Source organism: Dendropsophus ebraccatus, chromosome 3, assembly GCF_027789765.1.
Source record: "Dendropsophus ebraccatus isolate aDenEbr1 chromosome 3, aDenEbr1.pat, whole genome shotgun sequence".
NCBI classification, from domain to species: Eukaryota; Metazoa; Chordata; class Amphibia; order Anura; family Hylidae; genus Dendropsophus; species Dendropsophus ebraccatus.
Window position 1 is genome coordinate 184,285,396 of NC_091456.1, and position 14,257 is coordinate 184,299,652.

Genomic DNA, 14,257 nt, shown 5'->3' on the forward strand with positions numbered 1-14,257 from the left:
GTACTATAGGGACAGGAGGGATCTGTGTATAGACAGTCCATGTAATATGGGGACAGGAGGGATGTGTGTATAGACAGTCCATGTACTTTAGGGACAGGAGAGGTGTGTGTATAGACAGTCCATGTACTATGGGGACAGGAGGGATGTGTGTATAGACAGTCCCTGTCCCCCAGGGACAGGAGGGATGTATATATCTATGCAATCCATGTTTCGTGCAGATGGTACATGTGGGCTGTGTGTATATTGTGTGCACTGATATCAAGTCGAGTATATGACCTGAGTCATGTGTTTTCCGTGCACACAGAGATGGGAGTTATGTGGTGTGCGTGCTGGTAAAAGTTGTGTATTATAACCCATATTATAACTCCCATTGGTGTCATGACCTTTATCGGTATTTCTGTTTTCTCCATCAGACACAAGATGACGGGGACCCATCAAAGCCACCGTGGCTTAAAGGCGGCGGGTGAGTGCTCTTCTTTATCATTCTGTTTGCAGCACCTGCGTTGTGCGCCCGCCTCATATCTCCCTCTGATCGGGGTGAATCATTGACTTCATACACAATACGGCTCAGAGGAGATGCTCTGCAGATCACAGCGCGGCCCAGAGTCCACTGAATGCAAAGAGCAGCTGTGGTGATTGAGTCATCGACCGAACGTATGTGGAATCACATGCATATAATATATTATAATGAGTATTAATAACAGTGCTTCTGTAAGAGAGATGAGTGATTCACACCAGCAGGAGGAGTCTCTGCTAGTTATTTATACCCAGAAACTCAGATTTTATTCTTCAAGGCAGAAGGCAAGTAGCCTTGGTGTAAGGATCAATGATACCACCAGCAGAGACATAGTCCGCCACCCCATAGGTGTCACATACAATTCTATTAGATTAGGCTGTATGGGCATTCCATGCATTAAAATCATACAAGTGAGTCACCACTTATAATGCTGATCTCCCCTTAGGTTGTAGAGGAGGTCTGGTAGCCCCCAAGGGGGGGAAATATCATGCACTTGCAAACTCTGCACCCCTATATTGCTTTGCCTATGGATGAAGACAAACTTTTAGTTCAGAAAATGTATATTAAACTTGATTTGTTAGAAAGAGAGAGAGGTTTTAGGCAGCTACAATGGCTTCTGGACCTTCTATTGGGAAGGAACAACCAGGCCAAGGTCAAGGAAAACCACCTTCCAACAAGTCACAGTCAAGAATTACATGACTTGGGAATCACCCAAGCACGGTAATCATCCACTGACAGCTGTTTCGGGGTATTTGCACCTCATCAGTGTGGAGCAAGATTTTGATTAGTGGTAGCAAAGCCTAGTTAGGAATAATGGTTGACCTCAGGGAGATCAACCAAAGCACCGCAGAGCCACCATCACCATCACACCACATTCTCAACGTCCGTTAATCTAGGAACATTACCCCCTGACAAGACAAGCAAAAATAATCCGGAGACTTTAGCCAGACCTCCTAATGGGAAGGAACAACCAAGCCAAGAGGTGATCTCCAGTCAAGGAAACCATCTTTTAACAAGCCACAGTCCAGTATTACATGATTTGGGGAATATCCAAGCAAGGTACCCATTCACAGACAGCTGTTTCAGGGTATTTGCCCCTCATCAGTGTGTAGTTGGATTCTGGTTAGTGGGAGCAAAATTTAGTATGTGCATTCAAAGGAATGATGGTTGACCTCTGGTAGATCAACAAAAACACCTACTTCTCTGATTTATAGAAATAGACAGGGAGATGGCACTATATGTACCTATACCACTTATGTGGAGAGACAGAGGTAGTACTATCTGTACCTATACCACTTATATGGAGAGACAGAGGTAGTACTATCTGTACCTATACCACTTATATGGAGAGACAGAGGCAGTACTATCTGTACCTATACCACTTATATGGAGATAAGAGGTAGTACTATCTGTACCTATACCACTTATATGGAGAGACAAGAGGTAGTACTATTTGTACCTATACCACTTATGTGGAGAGACACAGGTAGTACTAGAGATGGAGGCAGTACTGTCTGTATCTATACCACTTATATGGAGAGACAGAGGCAGTACTATCTGTACCTATACCACTTATATGGAGAGACAGAGGCAGTACTATCTGTACCTATACCACTTATATGGAGATAAGAGGTAGTACTATCTGTACCTATACCACTTATATGGAGAGACAGAGGCAGTACTATCTGTACCTGCATCATTTACATAGAGAGACCGAGGCAGTACTAGAGATGGCGGCAGTACTATCTGTACCTACATCAGTTATATATAAAGAAAGAGAGAGAGAGAGAGGCAGTACTATCTGTACCTACATCAGTTATATAGAGAGACAGAGGCAGTACTATCTGTACCTATACCACTTATATGGAGAGACCGAGACAGTACTAGAGATGGAAGCAGTATCTGCCTCTGAACCATGTTTGATGTCATTGGTTGCCGCTATGCTTTTGCCTACTCCATGCACATGCAGTATAATTCCCATATACAAGCACACATTGTGAAATTTAACCCTCTGTGTGCCATGTCCCATATTATAATAGAGCGGTGAATGTCTCAATTATATAGTTTTCTCTCGGAATAGGAATGGTATGTACTGGGGGGGGGGGGGGGCTCTGCCTGACTCTTCCATACATTTTCCTTTCCTGTGAATAGCTGCTAGCTGTAGTGTATGAAGGCTTTGAGTCCACCTTGCCATGGTGTATTGTCAGACCTGAATGTGTACATTGAATAAGTGGACAGATGAGGGAAGCGCTCTCCTTTGTCGGCCGTCTCATTGACACATGCCGCCTGCTCTTTCATGCTTTGTGCCTCTGACCTGATAACAGGGTTGCCGTTTGGTACATTCTGATCGCTAATAATTCTATCATTTTCTTCCTTCTAGTTCCATTATGTTACAAGCTGCGAGTTATAGCCTTCTTTTGTACAACATGAATTTTTCTAGCTTTCACTATATGTCTGTATCTCCAGGCCTGCCGGGGGGTTGTACGGGATTGACAGTATGCCTGACCTTCGCAAGAAGAAGCCTATTCCTCTGGTTAGCGATTTGGTAAGTCTGGAATATTCTGGTTATAAGAAATACATGGCTACCTATAGGGACTGGTTGTAATATTGAGGTCATAGAGCATGGCGTAGTTCCCTAATGCCAACCTTGTCTAGCAAGGTGAACCCCCCACCTGTCTGTAGTAAGAATGGTATGACCACTCTTCTTGGTAAGGGCATCATTTAGGGGTTTCCTAGTTTCCTAGTTAAAGGGGCTTTCCAACACCTCGAACCCCCAACAAACAGCTTTTTGATAGAGCTGCAGCACCCTCACACACAAGGAACAGAACCATTGACTTTAGTGGTAACCTGGCACATGGCCATTTCTGGCTCTCGTTCCATTGACCGGATATTCATGATGTATCCTAAGGATAGAGTGGCAGTACAGTCCTGGAAAATTACTTTAAGAGGAAGTATCAGTACACGGTGGGCACTGGAAAGTGACTAAATCTGTAGGGGGACACATTCCTTTGAAGATAGGAATAGTAACACTCACTTGTCATTTTATTCATAATGTTCCGGGAGGAACAACAGAGAGATGAGAGCAAAGAGGATGCTCCAGAATCGGTCCTTAATGGGATATTAGTCCTTACTATAGTCAGTTTTGCATTAGAAGTTGATAAGTGTTGAGCGGTTGTGTTACCCAATGTTCTCCGAACCCGAATGGTCGGCATTTGACTCCTGGCATCCGAAGAAGTTGGATGCCACCCTAGGGCTGCCTAGGGCAGCATCCAAGTTCTCCAAACTCTGGCAGTCAAAAACAAGGTGTTCAGGTTTGGAGAATGTTGCTGAAGCTGGGTGGTTTGGTAAGTCTGCTCAACCCTAAAGTTGATAGGTTCCCCTTTTTTAGCTGTGGTTACATCTTAAAGGTGTTATCCAGCGCTACAAAAACATGGCCACTTTCTTCCAGAGACAGCACCACTGTTGTCTCTAACTTGGGTGGAGTTTTGCTGCTCAGTTCCATTAAAGTAAATGGAGCTTAATTGCAAACTGCACCTGAACTGGAGACAAGAGTCGTGTTGTCTCTGAAAGAAAGTGGCCATGTTTTTGTAGCACTGGATATGCCCTTTAAGGCCATCCGTTATAAGGATGACTAGGCCAGGATGATCATTCCTCTCTATTCTAAGGACAGCTTTCTATGTTGGCCATACACATTAGGTCAATGTCATTGGGATTGGCCTACCATCTAATGTGCATGGTGTCCACTCGGCTATGTATGTCGGTTGAGATGAAGATCAGGCAGTTGGAGTTGGTGGTGGATGGCGACATCTCCATAAAGGCTCTGACAGCAGCTTACACCCCTTTCCATAGCGAGCACAGACGCACGTGTGTACGGGGGATCTGCAGTGACAGCTGTCGGCCGATTAGACTGGTGAGGTCACAAACTGGTGACAAATTAGGACCACCGTCTTAGCGTAGAAAGATTGTTATTTTTGCCTCAAATCAGCTGGTGCCAGAGATTTGTCATTTACTTTTATTAAAAAATCTCCAGTCTTCCAGTACTTATCAGCTGCTGAATGTCTTGCAGGAAGTGGTGGTGAGACACAGGGCTCTCTGTTGCCACCTCTGTCCATGTCAGGAACTGTCCAGAACAGTAGCAAATCCTCATAGAAACTCTTGCCTGCTTTGGACAGTTCCTGACATGGACAGAGGTGGCAGCAGAGAGCACTGTGTCAGACTGGAAACAATACACCACTTCCTGCAGGACATACAGCAGCTGATAAGTACTGAAAGACTGGAGATTTTTAAATAGAAGTAAATTACAAATCTATATGACTTTCTGAAACCAATTGATTTGAAGAAAAATTCCCTTTAAAAGCCCTGGATCACCCATTTAATCTGTAGTATATGGGCCCAGTACTTATACACATAGAGAACCACACACAACCAGCTCCACCATGCATGTTAACAATCCTACTGCTCCAGATGATTTTGCTTTTTTTTTTTTTTAATCAGAATTAACCTTTTACAATTCTTTTATCTGCTGCTGCCCCTCCTCCCCTTCTGCAGGCGATGGTAAGTAGTTTCTGTCGGCAGTAAGCAGCGAGCCTTGGACCCCTTGCATTAGTAGCATTATACCTTCCCTCTCCAACATGACTTGTTATAAACTCTTTGTTTTGCTGCCAGCGTTTCCTACATCACTGACTTAATGGACCTGGATACTTAGACTGTCGTGTTTCTTCTAATGGATCATTTGTTCTCTAGTTCGTGTCCTCTTAGAGGGAAGGTTTTACCGAAAACCTTCACGGATAGACGCAGAATAGTGTGAAGTGTATGTCTGCCAATATGGAGATGGTAGCTGTATATTAGCACTAAGATTCCTACCGTGCTCTCTAAGCATGATGGGAATTGTAGTTTCCCAACAGCTGGAGGGGCCGGAGGTTCCCCATACTTGCTGTAAACCAATGGACCTAGATTGGAGGCCTGATTTTTCGCAGGACGTTTTTTTTTTTTCTACGTGAAGTTTAGACCTATGCGGTTTGAGCTCTCATTAAAATCTGTGGGAGTTTAAAGGGGAACTATGAGCAGGTAAGATGAATCTAACCTGCCGATATGTCCCTATTGCGCATCGGGTGCCAAGGAGGAAGGGATGTCTCTTATCCTCCTCCTCAGTGCCATTCTTGTGCTGTTAGCAGTGTAATGCTTGGTCCGGAGCACCGTTAGGAGCACTGCCCTACCACTGGGGGCCGGGCAGTGCTCCTAGCGGTGCTCCGGACCGAGGATTACACTGCTAACAGCACAGGAATGGCGCAGAGGAGGAGGGTAAGAGACATCCCTTCCTCCTTGGCACCCCGTGCGCATTAGGGGGCTAGCAGCAGATTAGATTCATCTTACCTGCTCATAGTTCCCCTTTAAATTGAAATCCACCATCAAAATCTGCACGGCAGCAGGTACTGTGCCTGTGTGGATGGAAAATTTTCAGCATTTTTTTTGGCCATGTGACCATATTTTTTTATCCTTTATGTGGAGGAATGTGTTATTAAAGGAGTACGAAAAAGTTATACAGACTTGTAAATTACTTCTATATATACAGTGTGTATATATATATATATATATATATATATATATATATATATATATATGAAAAAATCTTCCAGTTCTTATCAGCTGCTGTATGTCCTGCAGGAAGTGGTGTATTCTTTCCAGTCTGACACAGTGCTCTCTGCTGCCACCTCTGTCCATGTCAGGAACTGTCCAGAGCAGCAGCAAATCCCCATAGAAAACCTCTCCTGCTCTGGACAGTTCCTGACATGGACAGAGGTGTCATCAGAGCGCACTGTGTTGGACTGGAAAGAATACACCACTTCCTGCAGGACATACAGCAGCTGATAAGTACTGGAAGACTGGAGATATTTTAAATAGAAGTCAATCACAAATCTATATAACTTTCTGACACCTGTTGATTTGATTTTAAAGATTTCCCCTTTAAGCAGTTATATTAGACTGGTTAGGACCACATCCAAAATGGCTGCCCAAAGTAGACATACCTTCCAGCTGCTCCAATATATACAGTTCTGATGCTACACCACTAGGTTCATTACACTCAGTGATGGACACTGAATGGCACAGTCTTCTTCCACTAACCTCAGACCCCATTCAGTAGCACCTGCCACCCATACGTACATGCCAGGGGGGCCCACAATGTAGTCTGCCATTGGGGTCATCCCTGAGCATGCATGTATTCTCCACTATGGATTTTCCTTCCTATAACGTTTTCTTGTAGCAGTTTCCTCCTGTAGAATTTATTTATTTTAATGCTTAATTTATAATTTGCTTTTTTTATGGTCCAAGCGTAGGATTCGGGAAGTGATGCCAGGCCAGCCAGTTATAAGACCAGTGACTCTTGGTGGTCCAGTGCCTATAGGTCGTATGGCCTTCATTATGTCTAAAGGCCCTATTCCACCAACAGATCTGACAACAGATTATCTGCCATACATTTGAAGGCAAACCCAGGAACAGACTACTGGTTTTGGCTTCAAATCTTTGGCAGATAATCTGTCGTCAGATCTGTTGGTGGAATAGGGCCTTAAGATGGAGCATTGGCAATTGCCCACCCAGTACAAGTCACTGTCCTGAATCCTACTAATAGACTCATGTATCCAGTTATTGTACCATCTCTGTTCTAATTGCTGATAAATTCTTCTTATTTGCATAGTCCCTGGTGCAGTCCAGGAAAGCCGGTATTACCTCAGCTATGGCCACGAGAACGTCACTCAAGGACGAAGACCTGGTAAGCAGGAACATGATGAAATGGGAGGAGGTAGGGGAGGGTACCTGGCCTGGGCTCAGTCATGTATAGATGCCGAAGGGTGTATAGGGTGTTGCAGCCTCATGTGACACCAGTAGATAGCGAACAATAACAGCTCCCTGTGGAATGACCTCTTTACAGGTCACAGAGTAATGACTCACATTCATCTCAAGGGGACATAGTCTGCCTATTGTCGTCTATGTCCATCTGTGAAGCCTATCACTAAATGCTATTAACCCCTTCCCGCATTAGTCAGTACATTTACGTCCTGATATGGGAGCGGCGGTTCAGAGGAAGGCCGCACAGCAACTACGCTCTGAACCTCCGCGATCCCGGGTGCTATGTATAGCCCGGGAACGCGGCTATTAGCAGGCGCCGTCTAATTGCCGTGCCCGCTAATTATACATTTAAATGCAGCTGTCAAAGCTGACAACTGCATTTAAATGTATGCTGTGCCCCTCTCCCTGGTGTCTAGTGGGGGGATCAGACCAGACTAATACTGCAATGATCCAATTAATTATTGCTGTATTAAGTATTGGGAGATCACTGCAGTAATACTGAAAGTCCCCCAGGGGAACTAAAAGTTAAAATTTATAGAGTGGAAAAAAAGTGTTTTTTTTAATAAAATCCCCTCCCCTAATAAAAGTTTGAATCCCCCCCCCTTTTTCCCATTTTATAAATAAAATGAAATGAATGAATAAATAAATAAACATGTTTGGTATCGCCGCGTGCGTAATCGCGTGAACTATTAAATTATCCCATTCCTGGTGAGTGCCGCAAGCGCAAAAACCCACATTTTTTTGCATGCATGTATGGAAAACTTAAGTCTGCCATTGTAAAGAACAATTAGTGGCACAAAAAGTAAGGGCTCGGTGGCCTTTTATACACGAGAAGGAAAAAAACAAAAACGCAAAAACGAAAATTAGCCCGGTCCTGAAAGGGGTTAAGAACAGCCCAGGCAATATGGCCACCCCCATAACAATGTAGAAAAAATTAAAACAAGAAAATAATAAAAAATACAGTCAGAAAATTGAAACAGATTAGAGTAATTAGAACAAGTTTTAGTATCTAACTAAGTTAGTAAAAGAAAGGTGACACATTACGCATTGATTTAGGTGACACATTCCCTTTAAAACCGAAGCCCTCCGCCTATACAGGAATCGCCGATACAGCCAAATGATCCTGTATTCTTTAGGTCACGGTGAAGGGTGAGAAGCAGCCAGACAACTCTGACCGTGGCTTATCTTTCCCAGAACAAAGGGGTCAGCCATAATGAAGCACAGTGGTAAAAATTGCATGTCTACCACATAAATCACTGTACTTTTTTCCCTCCTCCCCATGGAGTTAAAGGGGTTGTCCAGTCTTAAAAAAAATAGCCCTATTTCTTCCAGAAACAGCAACTCTCTTGTCTTCAGTTTGGTTGTAGTTTTGCAACTCTGTTCCATTGAAGTGAATAAAGCTGAACTGTAATACCACAAACAACCTGAGAATAGGGGTGGTGCTGTTTTTGCAAGAAAGTAGTTGTGCTATTTTTCTTATGATACTTATGTCACATTTATGCCGCCCTTCCTATTTAAAAAAAATTGCCTTGGTTCCAAGTTGACGACTTTCAAAATGTCCGCCCGACATAGATTTGCTCCCTTCTTTTTAGCAACTTGCCGCAGACAGGATTGGCATCGGTCCCGCAGTTTTCCACTTATTTAAATGTCTCTATGATTTTGGAGCTGTTCACCTAGAACACATATAATATATTGTAGAGCCGCCATTGTGTGCGCTCAGTGGAGCTCTAAGGAGCTCAGTCATCTTCCACTTGACAAGTGCTTTGCAGTCTATGGGTAAGGACGCTGCCTTGTTGTAAGCAATACATGGCTCATGAATAATGTATCATGGATTTGTTGAGCAGCAGAGCCCGCGAATGCCAACGTAAGAACTGTGCCGTACAAGGAGACCTTGTGCCTCCTCTCAGCCTCGCCGTGATTTATTCACGACTATTTAAGTTGAGATTCTGCGAGGCGAGGATTGTGTGGAGGATTCTTCTGCCATGTGTGAGCGGCGGTATGAGGATCTGCTGCTTCATAGCATCTGGCAGATAATTCACTGGTTCATTATAGAAAGAACAAGTGAGAAAAGGCTGATTGTATCTCACCGCCAGGAATCGTATCCGAATACAATGAATACAATTATCCCCCCTCTACAGAGACCCCAAAGCTATAAATAGCCTTACTGTCATTAGGATTAGACACAGGTTAGTGAAGTCTTATGAATATTATTTGTATGGGCCCATAAGGAGCATCAGTGATTGTATCATCAGAGGCTTATCATGAAATATTTACTTCACCAGATCTGTCAGATGCTGCCCCATATATGCAAAACATCTACTGTAATACTGTCCTCCATATACAAGAATATAACTGCTATAACACTGCTCCTATATACAGGAATATAACTACTATAATACTGCCCCTATATACAGGAATATAACTACTATAATACTGCTCCTATATACAAGAATATAACTACTATAATACTGCTCCTATATACAAGAATATAACTACTATAATACTGCTCCTATATACAAGAATATAACTACTATAATACTGCTCCTATATACAGGAATATAACTACTATAATACTGCTCCTATATACAAGAATATAACTACTATAATACTACTCCTATATACAAGAATATAACTACTATAATACTGCCTTCTATATACAAGAATATACCTACTATAATACTGCTCCTATATACAGGGATATAACTACTATAATACTGCTGCTATATACAAGAATATAACTACTATAATACTGCCCCCTATATACAGGAATATAACTACTATAATATAGTCCAGTAGATAAACCGAGTTAGCACCAAAGTGCATACGTGGCTGGGAAGACTACCCGGGCTAGGACGACAGAGGTAGAGGATATAGAGGCATAAGGATAGGTAGCTCGGTGGTGCATATAGCTAATGAAGACAAATCCAATACGATCCAAAAGCAAGAAAGAGCTTAGCACTCACCGTTTGCTGCCAACATAGTCCACTTTATTCAGATCAATTCAGCATGAATACAGGGGAGGGAGGTGGAAGCAGGAGCGTCAAGGCCTTGACGCTCCTGCTTCCACCTCCCTCCCCTGTATTCATGCTGAATTGATCTGAATAAAGTGGACTATGTTGGCAGCAAACGGTGAGTGCTAAGCTCTTTCTTGCTTTTGGATCGTATAACTACTATAATACTGCTCCTATATACAAGAATATAACAACTATAATACTGCTCCTATATACAAGAATATAACTACTATATTACTGCCCTTATAAACAAGAATATAACTACTATAATACTGCTTCTATATACAAGAATATAACTACTATATTACTGCCCTTATAAACAAGAATATAACTACTATAATACTGCCCCCTATATACAAGAATATAACTACTATAATACTGCTCCTATATACAAGAATATAACTACTATAATACTGCCTCCTATATACAAGAATATAACTACTATAATACTGCTCCTATATACAAGAATATAACTACTATAATACTGCTCCTATATACAAGAATATAACTACTATAATACTGCTCCTATATACAGAATTATAACTACTATAATACTGCTCCTATATACAAGAATATAACTACTATAATACTGCTCCTATATACAAGAATATAACTACTATAATACTGCTCCTATATACAGGAATATAACAACTATAATACTGCCCCTATATACAAGAATATAACCACTATAATACTGCTCCTATATACAGGAATGTAACTACTATAATACTGCTCCTATATACAGGAATATAACTACTATAATACTGCCTCCTATATACAAGAATATAATTACTATAATACTGCTCCTATATACAAGAATATAACTACTATAATACTGCTCCTATATACAGGAATATAACTACTATAATACTGCCTCCTATATACAAGAATATAACTACTATAATACTGCCTCCTATATACAAGAATATAATTACTATAATACTGCTCCTATATACAAGAATATAACTACTATAATACTGCTCCTATATACAAGAATATAACTACTATAATACTGCTCCTATATACAGAATTATAACTACTATAATACTGCTCCTATATACAAGAATATAACTACTATAATACTGCTCCTATATACAAGAATATAACTACTATAATACTGCTCCTATATACAGGAATATAACAACTATAATACTGCCCCTATATACAAGAATATAACCACTATAATACTGCTCCTATATACAGGAATGTAACTACTATAATACTGCTCCTATATACAGGAATATAACTACTATAATACTGCCTCCTATATACAAGAATATAATTACTATAATACTGCTCCTATATACAAGAATATAACTACTATAATACTGCTCCTATATACAGGAATATAACTACTATAATACTGCCTCCTATATACAAGAATATAACTACTATAATACTGCCTCCTATATACAAGAATATAATTACTATAATACTGCTCCTATATACAAGAATATAACTACTATAATACTGCTCCTATATACAAGAATATAACTACTATAATACTGCTCCTATATACAGAATTATAACTACTATAATACTGCTCCTATATACAAGAATATAACTACTATAATACTGCTCCTATATACAAGAATATAACTACTATAATACTGCTCCTATATACAGGAATATAACAACTATAATACTGCCCCTATATACAAGAATATAACTACTATAATACTGCTCCTATATACAAGAATATAACTACTATAATACTGCTCCTATATACAAGAATATAACCACTATAATACTACTCCTATATACAAGAATATAACTACTATAATACTACTCCTATATACAAGAATATAACTACTATAACACTGCTCCTATATACAAGAATATAACTACTATAACACTGCTCCTATATACAAGAATATAACTACTATAATACTGCTCCTATATACAAGAATATAACTACTATAATACTGCTCCTATATACAAGAATATAACTACTATAATACATTCCAGTATTGTATGTATATGTCATATATATTTCTTGTTTCTTCTCTTCCAGAAATCACACGTGTATAAGAAGACCCTACAAGCCTTAATCTACCCTATTTCCTGCACTACCCCTCACAACTTTGAGATATGGACCGCCACCACCCCCACCTACTGTTATGAATGTGAAGGCCTCCTGTGGGGAATAGCCAGGCAGGGAATGCGCTGCTCCGAATGTGGCGTCAAGTGTCACGAGAAGTGCCAAGATTTACTGAACGCCGATTGTCTGCAACGTAAGTGACTCGTATTATAAAACGGCTCATTTTTTCTAACCCACAATGATGTCCCACCTATCCAAGGACTTTACCCGATTAGTATTCTGCTCCAGGGCCTCATCCTTAGATACATCATCTCGGATTGACAACGGTTAACCATGCGCCGCCAGCTGTGTGATGTCTCCGATTGCGGCGTTTGATGCCATTGAGTCACCTGGAATGATTTTTGAGTCTCTTCCCTCCTGAACATTTCTGCCACCTACCTGGCACTCGTTATATAGGCTATAATTTAGCTTCCGATTGACCCGCTTCTCCCCCTCTGAGATAATCACCGCTCGGGGGTTTGATGAGCTCCTGCCATGACATTTACTTCTGTTTATGCTCAGGCTGAAATTACACATTCATCCGACTGTACTTTTTCGCGACTTTACGCAACGTAGAACTTGACGTGGGGGAGGCTGGTGGGCCACGTGTCCCAGGTGCAGGGTGCCAGGTGGGCATAAAAATTACCCTGTTCCTTAGCTAGGATAGTTACGTGCAATGCTAGGGCCTAAATGAGTTTGTTCTCCAAGATGAAGGCAAGCCTAGTTATGACTTTGGGGATAACGCTAATGCCTCTTGTAAAAGGGAAGCAATTGGATCAAGGAGGAGAAGTCCATCCTGTTTAGCCCTTTTCTTGAATGGGGGTCTGCCACATTAGTCTAGAGTCAGGTCCAGCCAAAAATCCGCAAAAAGTTATGTTGTAGGACCATCTTGGTAGGTTCTGCTTCTCCTTGTGGAGAGTTAGTTTGGAATCAATAATTCTAGGGAATAAAATTATGCAAATTTCTCTTTTTGAGAAGAAGGGTCTCTCTAGCGCTACCAGTAGGTAGGTAGTTTTTTAAACCAATGTATTAAAGGGATTCAAGAGAATGGTGGTTAACCTCAGGGATACTAACCAAAACACAGCAGAGACACAATCATCTGTTTCTCAACGTCAGTCAGCCAGACCTTAGACCGGGAAGAAATTACCAAGACGTAGGGGGATCTCCAGTCAAGGAAGCCACATTCTAAAAAGCCACAGTAAAAATGACCACTTGGGAAATACCCATGGAAGGCATCCATCCACAGACAGCTGTTTTGAGGTGTTTGGCCCTCATCAGTGTAGAGTTGGATTCTGGTTAGTGGGAGCAAAGCCTAGTAAATGCAGTAAAGAGAATGATGTTTGACCTCAGGGAGATCAACCATCAGGTGTTTCTCAATGTCAGTGAGTCTAGCATCAAATATGCAAAAATACTCCGGATACACAATCATGTGTTTCTCAACGTTAGTGAGCTAGCCAGACCTTCTACTGGGATGGAACAACTAAGCCAAGGGGGGACTTTGGTCAAGGAAACTACCTCCCAACAAGCCACAGTCAAAAATGACAGGACTTGGTATCTATCCACACACACAGCTGTTTCAGGGTATTTGCCCCTCATCACTGTGGGGTAGGATTCTGGCTAGTCTGGCAAAGCCTTTTTACTTCCCAGAGGTCATTGTTCCTAGAATACCTGACGTTAAAAACATGTGATGGTGTCTCTGCAGTGTTTTGGTGTTCTGAGGTCAACCATCATACTCTTCAATGTGCTTACTAGGCTTTGCTCCCACTAGCCAGAATCCTACTCCACACTGATGAGGGGCAAATA

At 41.4% G+C, this 14,257-nt stretch overlaps 1 protein-coding gene across 5 annotated transcripts in view; it reads left to right on the forward strand.

The window, feature by feature from the left end:
• Positions 1-14,257, forward strand: part of UNC13B (unc-13 homolog B) — a 246,172-nt gene that overhangs the window by 157,414 nt on the left and 74,501 nt on the right. For all 5 annotated transcript variants that reach the window (XM_069963314.1, XM_069963313.1, XM_069963315.1 and 2 more), the window contains 4 exons: positions 414-463; positions 2,984-3,062; positions 7,212-7,286; positions 12,389-12,608. In XM_069963314.1, the coding sequence (XP_069819415.1) occupies positions 414-463; positions 2,984-3,062; positions 7,212-7,286; positions 12,389-12,608 (424 nt within the window). The remainder of the gene's footprint in view (positions 1-413; positions 464-2,983; positions 3,063-7,211; positions 7,287-12,388; positions 12,609-14,257) is intronic.